The sequence below is a fragment of the Microtus ochrogaster genome, chromosome 7, assembly GCF_000317375.1.
Source record: "Microtus ochrogaster isolate Prairie Vole_2 chromosome 7, MicOch1.0, whole genome shotgun sequence".
Lineage (NCBI taxonomy): Eukaryota > Metazoa > Chordata > Mammalia > Rodentia > Cricetidae > Microtus > Microtus ochrogaster.
This window is the reverse complement of record NC_022014.1, coordinates 32,719,463-32,739,918: the sequence shown is the minus strand read 5'-3', so window position 1 is coordinate 32,739,918 and position 20,456 is coordinate 32,719,463. Positions and strand designations below refer to the sequence as shown.

At 44.0% G+C, this 20,456-nt stretch overlaps 1 protein-coding gene across 1 annotated transcript in view; it reads right to left on the bottom strand.

Annotated features, from left to right (window-relative positions):
- The window catches only part of Dnah9 (dynein axonemal heavy chain 9), a 333,793-nt gene that overhangs the window by 157,943 nt on the left and 155,394 nt on the right, over positions 1 to 20,456 (bottom strand). Inside the window, exons 39-43 of the mRNA XM_005349858.2 lie at positions 15,616 to 15,781; positions 13,399 to 13,501; positions 12,667 to 12,906; positions 5,102 to 5,263; positions 260 to 456 (exon numbers count right to left, since the gene is read on the bottom strand). Of these exons, the coding sequence (XP_005349915.1) occupies positions 260 to 456; positions 5,102 to 5,263; positions 12,667 to 12,906; positions 13,399 to 13,501; positions 15,616 to 15,781 (868 nt within the window). The remainder of the gene's footprint in view (positions 1 to 259; positions 457 to 5,101; positions 5,264 to 12,666; positions 12,907 to 13,398; positions 13,502 to 15,615; positions 15,782 to 20,456) is intronic.

The following is a 20,456-nucleotide window of genomic DNA, read 5'->3' as shown; positions in this document are numbered from 1 at the left end:
GTGATTATGGAAAGGTATAGTAAATGTGAATGCGGAAGTAAATCCAATTCTGCCAAAGCTGAGCTTTCGACCCTCACTGAGGGATAACAGGGGCTGACTTCTGGCTTAATGGGATTGTTCTGCATTGAGTTGGGGAATCTGGTCAAAATACATTGCAAGAAATTCTCAAAGAACTAATTTAAAAACTCTAGAAAATAAGACCCCTGGCCCTGGGAAGGAGAAGCCACTGAAGAGACGCAAGGAAGAGATGCTCACTCACATGTGGTGCACAGCGTCCTCAAAGAGAACCAGGTCCATCACAGAATTCACATCATTGTGGCTCTCCAGAGCCTCCACCAGAGTCTGGCTCAGAAGCTCCCATGATTGCACGGGCATGTATTTGGGCTCACCAATGCCATTTGCAAAGTGACAATACATGTTCAGGCTTTGAGTCTGCCGCAGCATCTCTTCAGCATCCTGGTGAGAAGACACAGGGGTGGAACTTTTGTAGATTCTTGTCTGGTGCCACATATGGAGGAGACACCAGCCTGACTGCTTTTTCTACATGCTACATGAAAAATGAGCCCCAGAACCACTTCTAACACTTCCGCTTTGGCACTTCCCTAGGAGGTGGACTTTTACTCTGGATTTACCGAATCTAGGAACTCATAAACTTTGTTTATTAATCTTTAGAGAATAAAGGTGGGAAGTGGAAAATGGGAAGAATTCATCTTTAAAGCACTGTAAAAATATTTTTGTTTTTTGCCAGGTGGTGGTGGCGCACGCCTTTAATCCCAGCACTCAGGAGGCAGAGGCAGAGGCAGGCAGATCTCTGTGAGTTTGAGGCCAACCTGGCGTATAAGAGCTAGTTCCAGGACAGGCTCCAAAGCTACAGAGAAACCCTGTCTTGAAAAATCAAAAAGAAAAAAAGAAAGAATATTTTTGTTTTCAAAAGAGGGGATGAGGACACAGGTGGATTTCTCTAGACCGGACTTCCTTTGGCAACGTTGGATACAAGCGAACATTGCCCAGTGGCCTCACTTACTCTACGCTCATTTTGATGGTTCTTATTCTCTAGCCTGCTGCATGGTCATAAAGCATGCTTCCTGTCTCCTGTGAGGTTGGCTCCACCCCTAGAGAGGACTTGGTTTCTGAAGAATATTCTAGTAGCTCCTCTCCTTAGTTTGCTGGTTTATATATAAGGTTGCTCATAATATTAAAACATTTAGAGCGGAATGCTCTGTTTACAAAACTTTCATAAGGATTCTGTCTTACCATTTGTCAAATCTTGCCACAGGACAAACATTACCATGTCACGTAATGACTAGTACAATTTGATTAATTAAGCAGATACAACTCTTCATTTATTTCTTCACTATAAACATATTCTGTAAGCATTTTGGAGGCTGCTATTGTTAGTTTACATTAGAGGACACAATAGCATTTTATTGGCTTTTTAATAATCTAGATACCTGAGACTTCCTGTGGGAAGAAATGCTATGGAAGTGATGTGCCCCAGGAAGGCTTTCTACAATTCAGACAAGGAAATCCTTATGGGAAACAGATAACCAATAGGGGCCACTGCCAGGAGAACTAAGTCAGCAGTGTTAGCCTTAGAAACTCCCTGGGCAAGATGCACCAGACACAGTGGAGGGGAAAGTGAGCAGGCAAACCACACACCGAGAAACCAGGCCTGCTGTCTGAGCATAAGACAAAGGGCTGGAAGATTGACTATCAGATTCATCCTGATTTTTGAGGGTCTTTTCAGGGCCATAGAAAACCCTAACCTATTCTAGCCTTGTTGATTGTAACAACAATTGCTTAGACATCTGGTCAGGTTGAATGAAATGCAAAAGAATTACTTTTTCTAGTGTAAGAGGACACAATAGGAGACTGTGCTGGCTAGTTCTGTTCTTTTAAAAAAAATTTAAAGATTTATTTTGCATGTATAGTGTTCTGTCGGTATGTATGCCTGCAAACCAAAAGAGGGTGCTGGCTCTCATTATAGATGGTTGTGAGTCACGATGTGGCTGCTGGGAACTGAACTCAGGACCTCTGCAAGAGTAGTCAGTGCTCTTAATCTCTGAGCCATCTCTCTAGACCATGTGCTGGCTTGTTTTATGACAACTTGATACAAGCTAGAGTCATCAGAGAGAAAGGAGCCCTAGTTGAGAAGATACAAGCCAGTAGGGGATTTTCTTAATTAGTGATTGATGTGGGAGGTCCAGCCCACTGTGGGTGGGGCCACTTCTGGACTGGTGGTCCTGGGTTCTGTAATAAAGCAGACTGAGCAAACTATGGGGAGCAAGTCAGTATGCAGCACCCCTCCATGGCCTTTGCATCAGCTTCTGCCTCCAACTTCCTGCCGTTCTTGAGTTCCTGCCCTCGGTGCTTTTGATGATTAATCATTACATGAAACTGTGAATAAAATAAACCCTGTCTTTCCCAAGTTGCTTTGGTCATGGTATTTCATCACAGTAATGGTTTCCCTAACAAAGACAGCTCTGGAGAAATAGCTCGGTGGTTAAGAACACTGGATGCCCTTCAAGAGGATTCAGGTTTGATTCCAAGCACCCACATGGAGGCTCACAACCATCTGTAACTCCAGTTCCAGCAGATCCAATGCCCTCTTTCAGCCTCCAAAGGACACTGGGCATGAACATGGTACACAGACATACGTGCAGGCAGAACCCCCTTGCAGCAGGGGGTTAAATTAAATAAAAACAAATAAGAAAGCACAGGAAAGGCATGCAGCAACATCTTGGTCCATCTTGAGAACAAGCTAACATTCCGGGTTGATTCTGATGGGTGCTGATTTACACTAAGGATCTCTCAGGAGAGAAAGGAAGGTGCAATTTTGAAAAGCCTCATCTACAAAGATTCTTTGATGAACAGAACAAGTCTGCAGTTGAATGATCAGAGCTGTGTTGTGTAGGAGGGACAAAGGATGCTCTTCCCCCAATACGGTGAATCTAATATATAATAAAGCGTATTTAATAGTGACACTATGTCAGTCTGAGCTACAAGCCAGGCTTTAACAAAAGGGCCGAATCACTTTGTGATGAATTTGGTAACTTTGGTACTGATCCCAGTGCTAGGATACTGACAGACAAGGGACTTCAGCTGTCTTCACAGGCGTTGCAAGAATAATGGCTGTGTGAACTATAGTTTGGTCTCTGATCAAATGATGTGCGTTTCTCAAATCAAACGCACATAAGGAGCTCAACTTCAAGCACTGAGTCTTATGACTTTAAAGGTCTGGCTCAGACCAGCTCAGGAAAACAAAGCTTGCTTGCAAATTTAACTATAGGTACACAAACAGGCTAACTCTGAAGTACTCACAGGGGGGCATCTAAGATGTGAGAGATATGGACGGCAGGCTCTATGAACATGATGAAGGAAGTGAAAGTGAGGGTGTTTATCAGCCGGACAGCCGGCTGAAAATAAGCTACTTAACAGTTCCTCTCTGCACCCAGAAGTTGGCCATTTGGACTGGGATGGCTTATGGCATCCTCAGAGGTCTGCACAGGGTCTTACCAGGAGGAAATACGGAGCTGACGCAGAGTGGGTGCTGCAGTGTAGATTGGGTTGCTCCCTGAAGGTTTACATGTTGACAGCTGGATCCCTAGTTGGCTGTGTGATGCACACTGGGTTCTTTAAAAGGTGGGGCCAGATGGAAGGTGATTAGGTCACTGGGACACTGCTCTCTGCAGCTAATGATTCTGATCTCGGGCAATGTGCTGTCAGCTCTTCCAAGAGTGTGTTATTAATTGAAAAGTGAACCTAGTTCATTGACCCCATCCCCTTCAGCATGCTGTCCCTTCTACCTCTGCACCTGCTATTATCACGAGTCCCCTCACAGAGGCCGAACCATGGGGCCACCCCATCTTGGACTTTCAGCTTCTAGACCTGTGCTGCAAATACACCCAAGTCTAAATTGCCCAGCCTAAGGTATCTTGTTAAATAATAATTCATTGAGAATAGAGAGAGCATAGTGCGATGCGGATAGGGTTTGATTATCTTTAATTCAGAAGAGTACAGAAAACAGGCAGCTCTGCTTGAAAGTGCCATGTAGTTGTGGGGACATTTCGACACTGGGAATGCCAGTGACCTGGTGTCGGAACTTTGCAAGTCACATTCTACGTTCTAGTCATTTTGTGAGTTAGGAGCTTTTGACAAAGGCAAGTTAGGGTGCAATGGATTTACAAAATGGTTTGTGAATTAGGATAATTTCAGACTTCAGCATTGAGTTTCCAGAGAGAGAGAGAGAGAGAGAGAGAGAGAGAGAGAGAGAGAGAGAGAGAGAGAGAGAGAGAGAGAGAGAGAGAGAGAGAGAGAGAGAGAGGGAGAGAGAGAGGTCCTATGAAGCCCTTCTCTACTCCTTCCATCAAGGCTCTTTTCAAACTGTTCAGAAGGGCACGTTTTGAGGATCACAGTCACAAAACTATGGCATAGTCGGAAAGGGGGACACATGTGGGACATATGGTAGCACATGCTTGTGATCTCACCTGTCAAGAGGTGGAGGCAGAAGAATCGAGAGTTCAAGGCTAGCCTGGGTTTCATAGTGACTTGAACACATAGAGAATTCAAGAACCTTTCAGCTGTATAGTAAAACCCTCTTTCACAGTAAAGGAAGGAGGAGGGGAGAGAGGAGGGGGAGTTAGTGAGATCATCAGTCATTCTTCTCTCTGCTTTCTGGACAGGAAACCACATTAAGTCATTAATGTAAAACATTAGTGTCCAAAATCATTCTAAATGTTGTTTTAGAACTGCTCAACGTTTCTAGTTATTAATACTTTCAAAATGGCAACCACGGGAGAGATGAGAGCTCACAGTCTCAGGATGCTGAACACCATCAGAGATATGAACCTGGGGAGCAGGAAGAGGCCTCAGCATCATATGTGCCTGGGAACCAGATGCTCTCTAGGGAGCCTTTCAGTGTGAGATCTGTGGATAAACTACGCCTTGCCCTCCACTTTTTGACTGAGCAAAATCATGATTTTTTTTTTTTTTAGCCCATTCTCTGGCTTTCCAGAAGTTAGTAGACTAAGTTTGGCTGGTCATCTACGTGGCCATCATTCTATTGACTTTTTAAACCCAAAACACCACAGGCAATACTTACATCAAAATTTTTCTTGAGGAAATCTGTTTGGATTTTGTCAAAAAGTTCGAAGTCCTTTTCTTCTACCATCTTATCCCGATAAACCCGATTTGATTCATGCAGATAGAGCTTTACTAGGTCCTGGGTGGACTTCACACATTCCACGGAGGAGAAGAGAATGCCCTTCCGGGAGATCAGACAACAGACAATGTTAACAACAGCAACTGAAGAGAACGTTCTAGAGCAGTGCTTCTCAACCTTCCCAATGCTGTGACCCTTTAGGACAGTTCCTCATGTTGTGCTGACCCTGAAGGATAAAATTATTTCATTGCTACTTCATAACTATAATTTTACTACTGTTATGAGTCATAATGTAAATTGTTTTTGGAAATAGAGGTTTGCCAAAGAAGTCATGGCCCACAGGTTGAGAATCATTGCTCTGGAGCGTTTTGTCCAACCTGGGATAGTGTCTGAGGTTATCTCTCTAAAGGGTATGTTGCAATGGAGTGGACACTCAGGCTGCTCGGAAGGAGTTTGTGGGGAGAGACATGTTATGTTTCAGTTTTACACGGTTCATTTTTGCGAATTGATTTTGGCAATGATTGACTGCATAAAGTCAGCATAATGACAGATGATAAGATGTGAATAGCTGGCCTTTGCAGGTCAGCAACCAATGTGTTCATCTCGATTGAGTTCCCTTCTTAGGTGTTATAGAGATGTGCTGGTTCTTCAAGTCTCCGACACCTCTCTTTGCTATTGTTAGCCAACACATGAATATCTGCTTTCAGTAAAAAAAAAAAAAAAAAGAAAAAGAAAACGGAGGCAGAATGAACAATAACAATAGTTATCCAATTAATTAATTAGTTAATTAATTAATCTCATCACCTTGTTCGCTCTTATTTGCTTTCTTGTCCTGGAGAACATGGGGCCACCTAATGGTTCCATGTTAGTTTTACGGGAATACCCAGACTCATCTATACAACACAAACACTTGGTCATAACATTGCTTCAATCCACTCCTTCGTGATCATCCTCATCATTGCTTCCTGTGCTGCCTACTTTCCACTTTTGATTTTGTTTTTCTGATCTTGCACACTTTTTGTTTATTTCTTGTTTATTTCCTGTGCTTGTCTTTCATGATTCCATTCCTTAATGCCTTTGTTGAAGACAGCTGAGGTGTCCCTTTCCTGTTCAACAGTGATACACCCAACAGGCTGTTTTGGTGTAAATCTCCATATAGAAGCACTATTTCCTCAGATTATTTCTCTCTAAGTTTGTTTATTGCAGCTCACGACAACACTCAGAGGGAAGCAGACTGCTTTCATTGTGATTAGAGTGGATTTTTGTCAGTGTATCATCAGTGCTTAGAATGCTGTCTGACATAGATTTGCAACAGATGCTCCCTTTGAAAGTTTTATTTAAAAATAATGTGTGTGTATCTGAGTGTGGGTATATGGACAGAACTGTACTTGCCCACAGCCCAGAGACACCAGATCCCCTTAATCCGGGGTTGATGGGAGGCTATGAGCTATCTGACATGGGTGTTGGGACCTGAACTCTGGAGCAATACATACTTTTAACCACTGAGGCATCTCTCTAGCCTCCTGAAGCGAATTGTTGTTGAAACAAGAGTGGGCTAGCATTAAATCTTCCACACATGTGGCATATCAACAACCTTCATCAAGATTTCTGTTTTAGTAATGGTTGACTGACTGGTCTTGGATCAATCCACGAAGATCAACAAGAAAAGACACAGAAGTAATTTTAAAGCTTCCTATTTTCAGCTGTTACAGAGAGAGTGACTAAGACAGTGAAGACTGGAGGGGTTAAATACTAGAGATCTGAGCCAAAAAACTAGTATTTACTTGTCTTCTTGAGACTCTTATCAAACCACAGATGATGGCTAAAAGTTAGGAAAAGGAAAAGACAGAGGGGAGCCAAGCTGCCGCATGATCTTGTCTTGTCTCATGGAGTGGGGAGGATGAAAACCACATGCAAGGATTACTAAGGAGGAGAACCATGCTTCACACTCACAGGGAGGCTCTCAGAGGGTTGTGCTAGGGTCTCACAGGGATGGAAATCCAACAGCAGTCAGCACAGGCTTCATGGCTGCTCAGACAAGCAGAAGAGTGTAACCTCCAAAGGCAAACATCATTGTCTAATTCTCAAATTATATGCATATGGGAAAACCGATCAGAACTTCATAGAAAGCCAAAACTATGGGGAACATCGGGGCCAGATAAGACTAAGTAAACCCAGAAGAAAATAAAGAGAACTCCAATTCACAGACGGTCTAGATATTGAACTGAACAAATACAAACTTCCACAAAACTGTGATGGAAAGGACATTCATTAGATAAATAGTGAAAAAACTGTCTATCTTGAAAGAGGGAGAAAAGGAAACAACAGAAACATACAAAAGCCCCACAGATTACAAGAAGGCAGAGAGAGGAAACAGAATGGAGGATGCACAAACAAGTAGTGCAGGTAGACCGGATCTCAGACGCGTTATTAGGTCTCACAGCATGAGCAGATGAACAATATCGCAGAAAGGCACAACTGCCAGGCTTGACTTCCAAAAGCCTTAAGTATCCTCAAACATAAGAATACAGAAAATCTGAGCCTAAGAAAAAGTCCTTGAGAAACTAGACATCAAAGTACCAAATAATCCAATTAAAAATGTGGTACGGATAAAAGCAGAAAATTCTCAACAGAAAAATCTCAAATGGCCAAAAGACATTTAAGGAATTGCTCGACATTCATAGTGATCAGGGAAATACAAATCAAAATGACTCTGAGATACCATCTTACACCAGTCAGAATGGCTAGGATCAAAAACACTGATGACGGCTTATGCTGGAGAGGATGTGGAGTAAGGAGAACACTCCCCCATTGCTGGTGGGAGTGCAAACTTGTACAGTCACTTTGAAAATCAGTTTGGTGGTTTCTCAGAAAATTGGGAATCGATCTAAATCAAGACCCAGTGATGCCAATCTTAGGAATATATTAAAAGCATGCTCAATCATACCACAAGGACACTTGCTCAACCATATTTATATCAGCATTATTTGTAGTAACCAGGACTTGGAAACAACCTAGATGCCCCTCAACTGAATAATGGAAAAGAAAATGTCGTCCATTTACACAATGGAGTATTACTCAGTAGAGAAAAAAATGACATGAAGTTTGCAAACAAATAAATGGAACTAGAAAAAAATCATAGTGAGTGAGGTAACCCAGATCCAGAAAGACAAACACAGTATGTACTCACTCATAAGTGAATATTAGATATAAATCAAAAGATGACCAGGCTACAATCCACAGCCCCAGAGATGTTAGGTAACAAGGAGGACCCTAAGGAGGATGCACAGATTGCCCTGGGAAGGAGGAATAGATGAAATCTCCTGGGTAAATTAGGGTCAGGGTGGATGGGGGAGGGAGAGATGGGGGATGGGAATATGAAGTATCCTGATAGCCATGTTGGGGGAGGGATTTTTTATATTATTTATTTATTAAAGATTTCTGTCTCCTCCCCACCACTGCTTCCCATTTCCCTCCCCCTCCCCCAACCAACTCCCCTTCTCTCATCAGCCCAAAGAGTAGTCAGGGTTCCCTGCCCTGTGGGGAGTCCAAGGACCTCCCACCTCCATCCAGGTCTAGTAAGGTGAACATCCAAACAGCCTAGGCTCCCACAAAGCCAGTACGTGCAGTAGGATCAAAACCCAGTGCCATTGTTCTTGACTTCTCAGCAGTCCTCATTGTCCGCTAAGTTCAAGCGAGTCCGGTTTTATCCCAGGCTTTTTCAGACTGGGGGAGGGATGTGGAGGGAGATCAATGAAAGAGATTTTCTTGATAGAGGGGGCCATTATGGAGTTAGGGAGAAACCTGGTGCCAGGAAAACTCCCAGGGAACTACAAGGATGACCCCAACTAAGACTCCTAGTAATAGTGGAGAGGGTGCCTGAAGTGGCCTTCTCTGGTAATCAGATTGGTGAATAGCATAATAGTCATCATAGAATCTTCATCCAGTAATTAATGGAAGCAGAGATCCATAGCCAAGCACTGGGTTGAGCTCTGGGAGTCCAGGTGAAGAAAGGGAGGAGGGAGCAGATGATCAGGGGAAATCAAGATCATGACGGGAAACCTACAGAGACTACTGCCCTGGGGTTGTGGGAGCTCAGCCTCCAGACCAACAGCCAGGGAGCCTACATGGGACTGACCTAGGTCCTCTGTATATGGGTGACAGTTGTGTAGCTTGATCCATTTGTAGGGCACCTAACAGTGAGACCAGGACGTGCCCCTGGCACATGAGCTGACTTTTTGGCATCTATTCTCCATGGTGGGATATCTCTTTTAGTCTTGGTGCAGCGGAGAAGGGCTTGGTTCTGCCTCAACTTGATGTGCCATACTTTGTTGACTTCCATGGGAAACTTTACCCTTTCTGAGGAGTGGATGGGGGGAAGGAAGAAAGGAGGTAGGGAGAGGAAATGGGAGGAGGAGAGGGAGAGGAAACTATGGGTAGTATATAAAATAAATTTAAAAACATTAATAATAAAAAATCAAAAAAGAAAATTGGATTAAAAAAAGAAAAAGGATGTCTTTCCTAACTATGGGTTGACCACCCATGGGTTCAACAAATCTTGGATAACAAATATTTAGAAAAGATTATGTCTGTACCAAATATGTACATTTTTGATCATTACTCTCTAAACAACAAGTAAGGACAACCACTTACATAATATTTGTTTTGTGTTAGGTAGTATATGTAACCTAAATTTATCTGAAGTAGATGGGATGATGTGTGCAGGTTACATTGAGTATCGTGGCATGGGTGGACATGTCTGGTGCAAACTGTGCACTGTCTTAATTTGCTCTGTGTGGCCCTGAGAAGGGGAAATCAGCTCATGATTTCTGCTACCAGGCCCTACTAAATTCTACTGTGATTTGGAGAGAGGGAAGTTCATACAAAGCTTGAAATGAACTGGGTTCTGTATGAAGGATATGTTTTCTATTGAATGTTCAATTCTCCCCCTAATTTCTTCCATCAGGCCTTCAGATAAACTGTTGAGAAGGAAGAAAACAGGAGGCAGAGGTCAAGTTCTGAACTTGAAACTGTCCCTTGGTGTGGTTGGTGGGACATGGGCAGAACTGTGTAGCTGGAGTTGAAGGGAGGCAGCACTCCATTGAGGGTGTACTATCCATTGCTATGGCAACTTGGTGACAGTTGACAGGCTGCCAAAAGGCCAGGCTGAGATAGAGAGCCCAAGGAGTTGCTACTCAGGTTGCTTGAGTTAGGCCAAGACAAGCCAGGGGAAGAAAAGACTCGGTTTCCATTCTGGCTTTTCTACCCTTTCTGGTTCTTCCTTGACACTGTATCCATTACATAAAACAAGATTGGAATAAAATATCCCCTTTCTTGAAGCCATTTTGTGGCTCTAAATTACCTACACAGGAGGGTTGAGTATTCTAGCTGGGACCTCACATGCTACAAATGACCAGTTCTGTGATCATGTTCAAGGAACCTCACAACTGTGTCATTTTTAAATTGAAATAAATACATCCCTGTGGGCCCATAGGACACTGGTTCCAGGACCTCCTTGAGCATCATAATCCACAGACACTCCAGTACTGCTATAAAATACAATAATACAAGCATATAGCCTAAGCAGATTCTTCTGTATACCTGCAATCACCTCTACATTAGGTACAACCCCTAATGAAGTTGATAAGGCAAATAGTTTACTTATTCTACTCTTAGTGAAATAGTGATCAGAAAGAAAACAATCGGTTCTGTACAGATTCAAGTCTTCAAAGTATTTTCAATCCACACTTGGTTGAATCCAGCTCTGTGGAACTCAAGGTTAAAGAAGGCCGACTGTAGTCAGTGTTTGACTTCCTATGGCTGTTGAGAGGATTAGATGGATTAATGGGTGGAAAGGCTGAGTGCTGTGCTCAGCAAATAAAAACTAAAACCGAACCTTTCACAAGGGCCTCTTCAGGTTCCCAAATTATCTTGTAGTCTCATCTCTTACCTCTCTACTACCTGCCACCATTGCTCGCACCCCGCTGACCTAGGCTGACACCACCTCGTGATTTGAGTCCCTGAGCATCTACATCTCAGAAGTTCATGCTGGCCAGCAACTTCTCCAAGTCTCTACTGAAGAGAGGCAATAATGTCTGTCTTAGGGCTTTTATCATTGTGGTAAAACTCCATATTGAAAGCAAGTTGGGGAGGAAAGGGTTTCTCTCATCTTATAGCTTTCCCGAGGGAGTCAGGACAGGGACTCAAGTCAGAAGCCAGGAACTAATAAGGAGGCCATGGAGGAGAGCCGCGGCTTGTTTAGTCTACTCTCTTATTACAACAAAGGAGCATCTGACCAGGGACTGCACAGCCCTCCTGGGCCTCCCTCATCAATTATTAATCAAGAAAATGCCTTCCAGACTTGAACACAGGTCAATTTATGGAGGAATTTTCTCAATTAAAGAGTCCCTCTTCCCATATACATCTAGGTTTGTGTCAATTTGATAAAACCAACCAAAACAGTATCCTTTGCAATGTATTGAGGTGAGAAGTCAGTTTTAAGATTTCTAGATGACAGGGCAAATGTCCAGGCAGGAGGCGAAGCAAGGTTGCTTCTGTTCAGGGGTGGTTACCAGTTCTTCTTTGGCACTGCCACTGAAGAGCAATGTGAATTTGACCAAACATTTTTACCTCTTGCTTTTCATTTAGGAAATGCAGACAGTGATACCCAGTTTCCATCACATTTCAGTGAATTTAAACATGGGTCTATGATATGAGCAATCTCTCTCAAATAATGCTCAAAGCATAGAGCTAATTATGAGTAAGCACAGACTTTTCCATGCACCAGGAGCCTCAGCACCATAAGTTTTACAGGATAGTAGGGTTTTTGCTTCTGTTATTCTTGAGATAGGATCGAACCATATATCTAGTCTGACCTCTAACTGGCTGTGACAGGTTGATCTCAAGTTGAATACCAGACTAGACTATATCTGAAACAGATTTGTTCTGGAAGTGAATCTGGACTTTGTAGGATTGAGGCTGTATATGAGATGGTGAACGACATTTTAGGAAGGCTGTAACAGGACTTCTAACTTTAGTTTGGGAGATATTGCTTTTCAGCATAAAAACAATGAGTATGAACAATCAAGAGGTTTAAGCAATTACTCTTCTTTCCCCCTTGGTCCTTTTTTCCTTTTTTCTTCGTTCCCGTCTCCTCCTCTCATCGCTCCTTTTCATTCTTTCTTCTCTTTCGACTTTCTTGTCCATCTTTTCCCTTATTCTTCCCAGTACACTCGGATACTAATGTATCATTGTCTCCCTGATGCTAGCTTTGGAAGGAAAGAACCAAATGGGCTGTCTTTGCTGAGAAATAGTGTAGCTTTAAAATAAAACCTTTTCTGTTGACATCTTCCTCATGGAGCCCATGACATTCTTTACCTATTTATGATCACAACCCCATACAACTTGCATCTTTGTTGAGACGGATTTGCCACTCACCATCTATTTCATTCAGAACAGAAGCCGATGGTCCATCTTCAAGCTTTCATAGCCTCTCACAAACTTACCTGGAAAATATTGGCAAAATCTCTGAGATTGAAGATGTAGTGGAATTTCATTGCCGTGGGCAGGAACGTGGTGGCAATTTTCTGGTGAAAGGTGACAGCTAGGTTGATCAGAGGAGGGATGGATTTCTGCAGGGTGGTGGGAAAGTTTCCAAACTTCAGGTGATGGGTCAGGATGGTGCTATAAATGGAGGAGAGGGCATCAGCCCCCGGGAAGGAGAGGACGAACACACTGAAGTGACGCTGCAGAAGGACACAAGGAACATGGGACAGGTATAAGTTGGACATCATTTATCACCCAGTGAAGATCACTGGTCTGTATTGGGGTCAGTAATCAAAGATTCGGTACCTGAATTTAGGTTGAACCCAAAGTGACTGGAAGACTAATGGCATCAAAGCTTTGGCCAAGGATGCTACATGGGATAGTGGGAAAAGAATCTGAATCTAAATCTGAGTTGGCACTGTGTCTATATGCCCTTGAAAAGGTAATTGCATCTACTAGAAGTCTTATATTAATAATGAGGGAGTTGAGTCATGTGAACTCTGAGAATTCATCTAGTTTTTGATCCCATGACACTGAGTCTAGGGGCTCTTATCGTAGAAATGCAAGTTGGTTTGCCCCTTTGGTAGGCTGGGCAGAGGAAAGGCCAGTTACCACTGATAGTCAAAGGCCATCAGCCCTGATAGATAGCATTCGGACTCAGAAGCACCGCCCATGCTCAACTCCTTTCCTACCTGAAGCCTTGGGTTGATGGTAAAGCTGCCTGCAGTGGGGTTCATACAGGAGATGTACTGTATGTTCATGATCTCCTTTAGGGACAGCTTGTTCCGATCATACCTGAAAGAGAGGCCTCCAGTGAGCCACCTTTGGTGGTATTTGTCTGGAACCCAGACACTCAGGAGGCAGGAAGCCATGAGTATGAGGGTGGGCTGGGTCACACAGTGGTATTCTCTCTCTCTGAACAAAACAAGCCAAACCAAACTTATAGTGAGAGTTATATGTGGGGGGTGAGGCAGGTAGCACTTCCTCAAAGTGAAGTAGGACAAGTTCCATGATTCATGTGCTTGGGTTGTGTCTTACTTCTTTTCTCTTGCTGGGATAAGAACCACAATCAAGGAAACTTCTAAAAGACAGTGTTTAACTTGACGTATGGTTTCAGAGGGTGAGAGTATCACAGCAGAGAGAGTTCACATCTTAATCCACAGCCAGAGGCAGCAAGAGTGCATGCGGATTTGCATGTGTCTTTTGAAACTTCAGTGTCTGCCCCTCCATCAAAGCCACACCTCCTAATCCTTCCCCTAAACAGTTCCACCGACTGGGGACCAAACACAGGAGCCTATGGGGGCCATTCTCATTCAAGCCTAGACTTACTGAGAGACTAAGAAGAAACAATAACCCAAGACAGCAGAAGAGAAACCCAATATCTATGGAAATAGCCCAGGAGGCAAGCATAGAAGAGGACTGACAGGCCAGAAGAAAGTCAGGGGGATGTGGTAGCCCAGAAAGCAATGGAAGTCAGCGCTCCTCCATTAGCAATGTAGAGAGAAGAAAGACCCCTCCCCAACAGGGTCCTTCCTACTCCACAGTAAAAACAGCTAGGAGGTTTTCAGGAACAGTTCAGAAACTGGGTGGAGGGGTGCAGAAATCAAAGACAAATGCATTCAAGAGTGAGTTGGAAGCTAAGCGGGAAGCAAGAACAGATGTGGAAATTTAGTAACACACAGAAGAAAGAGAACATGGCCGCAGGAGAAAGTTATTAACAAACAAAACAGAAGTTTCAATGACATGAAGGAGCCAGCAAAGAGATGGGGACAGCTAGTGTAGACTTCAGGATTAGAAGGCGATGGAACCAATACACAGGAGATATGCTTTAGGGAAGATGTCGTGGGAGCGTGGAAGGCTGTGAGCAAGGTCTACAGAAGTGAGGATGGACTTGGCAACGGTTTCCTCAGAAAACCCAAGTCATCAGCTTTGTTACACTGGGAATCGAGGGGAGAGCAGAGGCTCTGAAACAGGTATTTTGGAGACAGTACACGCCAAGAAAGGAAGTAAGAGGGCAGACTTTATTTCTACCTCCCACTTAGGATGTGTGACTACTAAGCAAAGTTAAACAGCTTAGCTTTGGTCTATGTTTCCTAGAGCGTTTAGTAGTTCAAATCCTAATGTGGGGACAGAGGGCAAGGCACTAATGGCATTTGACAGAGATTTTAAGGACTGGGAAGCACATCATCACTGTGGTTCCTCTCTTATTTCTCTCTTGAGCCCCCCCCCCGACCCTCCCCTACTCCATCTTTACAGAAGGAGGAGGGAAACAGACCTGTTTCAGATCACTGACCTTTTCCTGGCCAGTGTAGACTGGCTGCTACTACAAACGAAGATGCTGTAAGAAAAACTATGAGACTCTGCATTGCTCTGAAGACATCAAGCCCAACTAGGTCAGCCGAGAGTGTGTCTGCTATCATCAGAGCACCCATGCGGGGCGCCACAGTGGGAGCGAGTGGGGAGTCCAGCTCTGTAGCTAGATGAAGTCTCAGAGAATACAATCTCAAGGTAGTGTTTTCTTTTTAAAATTGTCTATCATAGCTTTATATTTGAAAAATAGCAATGGTGCGTCTAGTGCAGTTTGGTATGTTCCCATATGCTTGTTAGCACACAGCCAATGAAATGCAAAATTCCCTTTTCATCATCTCTTCCAACACATCCATCCTTCCCAATCTCTAGAGGTCATGGCAATGAGTCCCATAGAAAACCGTAGCTTCCTTCTTGGGCGAGAGCTCAGTACTCCTTTGCCCTGAAAACTGCTCTGAGGGAGTACTCCAAGAACCATAGGGACCCCAAGAACTGGGGTTTACCCTGGGCGCCTCCTCTTGTGGCACTGGAGTTGAAGGAAGTTTGTCGCTGTGACCCCTAGTGAGCTGAGCGACCTGAAACCCTTCTGCCAAAACACTTACCAGTGGCCATAGTCTAGGTGCTGCCTGATAACAGTGTGGGGCTGTACCGTCCCATAGGCATCCACCTCGGGCATGTTCATATCGTCGATGAAATAGATGAGCTTCCTGTTGCCTGGAGGGCCGTAATTCCTGCCAGCTTTCTTTTCTAGAGGTTTCTCTAGGACGGCTGAGGAGAGATCCAGTCAGTTAGGGAAGGAAGTTTAAACCTTAGAAGTGAACACTGAGGCAGTACATGCCCGGGGCAAGCTGAGGGGTGCTCTCATGAATGCACAAAGAGCAACTAGCATACTGTTAGATTAGTCATTCTACAGGACCCGAAGAGGAACCTGGAGAGACCAGGCAGCAATTGTGACACTCTCCACCAGTCACTGAGCATCTTACTGTATGTTTTGTTAGTTTGTGTTGACTACCTAATCTAATTCTTACAACCCAGGGTGATAAAATGTACCATCTTCCCTTCCAGAAGTAAGGCTGCCAGGGCACAGAAGCACTCAGCTGCATTGCTAAGGGAGAGTCAGCATGTAAAACCGAACAGCTAAGCCCCAAAGCCCATGCACTTGCCATTCTTGGGGTTCCCCGTTTTTGTTGTGTAACAGGTTCAAAACTGAAGCTTCATCCAAAGTCACCGGACAGGCAAGGTCTTTATCCCCAAGAAACTCTACATAGAACTGGACCCTGGTAGATCTCGCTACTGTGCGCAAGACACGTAGGAGACTAACAATTGAGGCTCCAGGACTCAGCTAGGGGCCCCTCTGACCCTGAGAGCCATGGGGATGAATCACTGGATATTTTGGCAACAATCTTGGCAGAATCTTCACCTCCTGGGGTTCTCCATGAGTTCGGGTAGAAAAACAGACTCAGAATGTCTGGAGGCATCCAGCCAGCGCCCTTGCCTGCCTTCAGTCCTATGGCTCCATATGGGTGAAGAACAGTGACCTTCTGAGCACTAAGTACAGACACACGCTCCTAGACTTGTCTTTCCCATTATCAAGCCGGGGAAGGATGTAGACACACACCGTTTCCAGCCTGATGGGGCTTGTTCAGAGCCAACTTAAGTAATAGGGTGGAGAGTTAGGATTCACTCTTTTTTAGTAAAGCAATTAAATATTTATGGATTGCAAGAAGCAACACTTTCTTATTACAGCTGGGAGCCCTAAGAGCCATCTGATTTCTTCTCCTGAAAAACAAGTTTGTAAACAAGGAGAAAGTGTCAACAGACAAGGAAGGTGACAGATAGAAAGACAAGTTCCTTCAAGACGCTTGAATATTCTAATTTCCTGGGCCCAAGTTAAATTAAGTGTTTCAAATATGAATTAAATTTAAATTTAATTAGCATGCAATTAACATACACTATCAACCAATTAATCACCCAACACCTTCTTCCCCCCCTTAAAGATATAACAACTATATACAAGATCTGTCAAAATGAAATATAATTAATGGGCTGCCAAGGACACACTTTGAGAACAGTCCTGCTAATAGGAAACTTCTTCTAAGGAATACTTGCTTCTCCACCTCCCAAGGCAATGGTATTCAAATCAAACCCTTGAATTAAGCAGACCCTGTAATTTGGGTTGATTAAACTCTTTAGACATCTACAGGATGGTGGAAAAGAAAAACACCCTGGTTAGCAAGAAGTGGCCTTGCAGAGCGCTGGTTTGTCTCCAATGGAATATGCGACGCTCTCCCAAGAAAGGAAGGAAGAGAGAGGCAGGGTCTTCTGCCTTGTGGACCTCTCTCTGCTTCCGTTCACTCTAAGCGGGAATGACACTGAAGCGGCAGTTCTGCTTCTTGGTGGGGTTGGAGGGACGCGGCTTAAGTTTGCGGCACTGTATTGATATTGATATTGCAAGACGAAAAGGACCGATGAGAGCAGCCCTCGTTGAGCAGTTCCGGCTGAGTTCTGACCTGCCACACACATGGGTCTGAGTTGAGCCCACCCTGTTTGTGTATATTTTCTACTGAACTTCTTGAGACCTGTGTGGGAAGTTCAGTCTGTGGCTTCAGGGAGCAATGCCATCTGTTTGAGACCCGTGTTTGTCTTAATCCCAATCGCTATCTCTTGCGACCGCCATCTTCCATGTGAAGACCGTTTTAGTTTCGCGGTGGCTGCGGTCCTGTGCTCTGGCTCCCCTGTGGCAGTTGTAGCGCTACCCCAGCCGATCACCTTGACTTCCTGCTCCACTCCTTTTCACTGTGCTCTCAAAACAGCAGAAAGGAGAGCCCTTGGGAAGAGTGAGCCAGATCATGCCAGCGCCCTGCTTGAGCTCGCCACTACACCTTATTTCAGCTAGACTTCCTCCTCACGCCCTGCTCTGACCACCTGCTTCTGAGACAGGCATCCTTCACTGCCCCAGAGAATCTGCTCTGGCAGGGTCCTATGCCTGGTATCCTCTTCTTCCAAATGCCAGCATGACTTTTTTGTTTCATTTATTTACTCAAATATGTCCACCATCCAGTCAGGTCTTCTTAGTATTTTGGCTAAATTCGAGCCCCTGTCACGTCCTTCCCTTACCTCTGTTTAATTTTTTTCTTTATGACACTACTACTTAATGTGCTTTGATATTTATTATTTGTCTTGTTATCTCACCCACTCATTCCAAATGAAAATCTAAACTCCTGAGGACAGGGATTATTTTGTCTTATTAGCATTCTTTAGCACACAGAAGAATGCTTAGGGATAGTTAATTCAGTTCATGGATGAATGAAAACATTATAGCAAGTCCCGAGAACCAGCAAAAGAAAATCTTTCCTCCATACTTGAATTAAAGGCACCGTAGTTAAGCAAGGAAGGTTGAGCTCCTTGTTGAAACCAGGATCTAGATCTTACAGTGCCGATCCCAATGCCTTTTTTCTCACTGGACATGGCAGCGACTTTTCTGGTTACTATAATACTGATGAAAGCTACTTAGGCTTGAGGGTACAGTCCATCATGACAAGAGAGGCAGGAAGCAGCTGGTCCATTGCATCCATCTTCAGGAAGCAGAAAGAGGTGAGTTTGCTTTATCCTGTTTATTCAGCCCAAGACCCAAGCCATTGGAATAGTGCCTTTTACGTCTAGGGAACGTTGTCCCAACTCAGTTGATTTAATCTAAAAAACCCCTTACAGTAGGATTACCCCGGCGAAGACTCCAGGAATAGTGGGTAGGTGCCTGAACTGGCCTTCCCCTGTCATCAGATTGGTGAATACCCTAACTCTCCTTTTAGAGCCCTCATCAGTAACTGATGGACCCAGATGCAGAGATCCACAACCAAGCAGCAGGCCGAGCTCCAGGACTCCAGTTAAAGAGATGAAGGAGGGAATATATGAACAAGAGAGGTGACGATCATGGCGGGGAAATCTACAGAGACAGCTGAACCAAGCTCATGGGAACCTATGACTCTAGACCGACAGCTGTGGAGCCTGAACTAGGCCCTCTGCATATGGGAAACAGTTGTGTAGCTTGGTCTATCTGATGGGCCCCTGGCAGTGGGACCAGGACCTATCCCTGGTGTATGAACTAGCTTATTGGAGCCCATGCCTTATGATGAGATGCCACGCCCAGCCTTAATGCAAGGGGGAGGGGCTTGGTCCCAACTTAATTTGTTAGGCTCTGTTGATTCCCCATGGAGGCCTTTACCCCTTAGGGGAATGGATAGGGAGTGGGCGTGAGGGGGAGGGGAGGGGGTGGGAGGGAGGGAGAATTGTGGTTAGAATGTAAAATGAAATTAAAAAAAAAAGAAAACTCTAATGTGGGAAGTCCTTCTGTTTATGTGTTGCTTTTATTGGTGGATGAATAAAGCTGTTTTGGCCAATGGCTTAGCAGAGTACAGCTAGGTGAGGAGTTCAAGCAAATATATATATATATAGAGGCAGAGGTGAGGAGATGCCATGTAGCCACTGAAGGAGTAACATGCCACACTGGTAAGCCACAGTCTAATGGCAATGCACAGATGAATAGAAATGGGTTAATTTAATAGTTAGAGCTAGCCAGTAAGAAGGTTAATACATTGGCCAAACAATTGTAACTGATAATAAGCCTCACAGTGGTTATTTCATAAGTGGCTGTGGGAACTAGAAAGAGGGACCCGGTGGGTGGATAGAAACTGGTCCAGTGGCTCTGAACAAGATGGAGAAAAGCCTTACAGATATGTCTAGAGGTTTGTGTCTTGATTCTGTATTTTGTCAATTGGACACTAACCATTAACTATCACACTGGGTGAGTAATCCCTTGTGCCTCATCCTCAGCATCTTTAGGTTGTTCCCAACCATTCTGGTCCTCCACTATCTAGATTCAAGTACATTCATGCATCCATACTGGTATGCCAGGGACTGCTGTTGACTTGCACTGTGATACCAGCTCCCTTTAGAGCCCCTCTGATGAACTGTCTTTACCTCTTAAAAGTCTTTTAGGGGAGAAGACTGAGCTTTAGATAAATCAGGGGGTTTCGCCAAGATCAAATGACTATAAAGAGACAAAGCCAGGGCTTTACCCCAAGTCTGCTCAGTTGCAGACTCTGCAGACTCTCAGTGAACCACAGCTGGCAACATTGTCTGCACAGGGCCGCCAATTGCTTTCTGCCTTTAGAAACTCTCAGTTCGTTGCCTGCTCCATATTTTTTTGTAGATAGCATCAATAATTAATTAATCATGACTTCGCTTGCAATCACATGATTTGTGTACTTGTGTTTGAACTATTTTCCTTTCAGATTATTTAAGTTTTTCATATGTTAAGACTTTTCGGTTGTATCTGTAATTCCTTTTGATGTATTCTTTCAAGAAATAGCTTACTTTGCATGACTATAAAAATCATACATATTCATTCTGGAAAGATTAGAATGCACAAAAATTTGCAGAGATG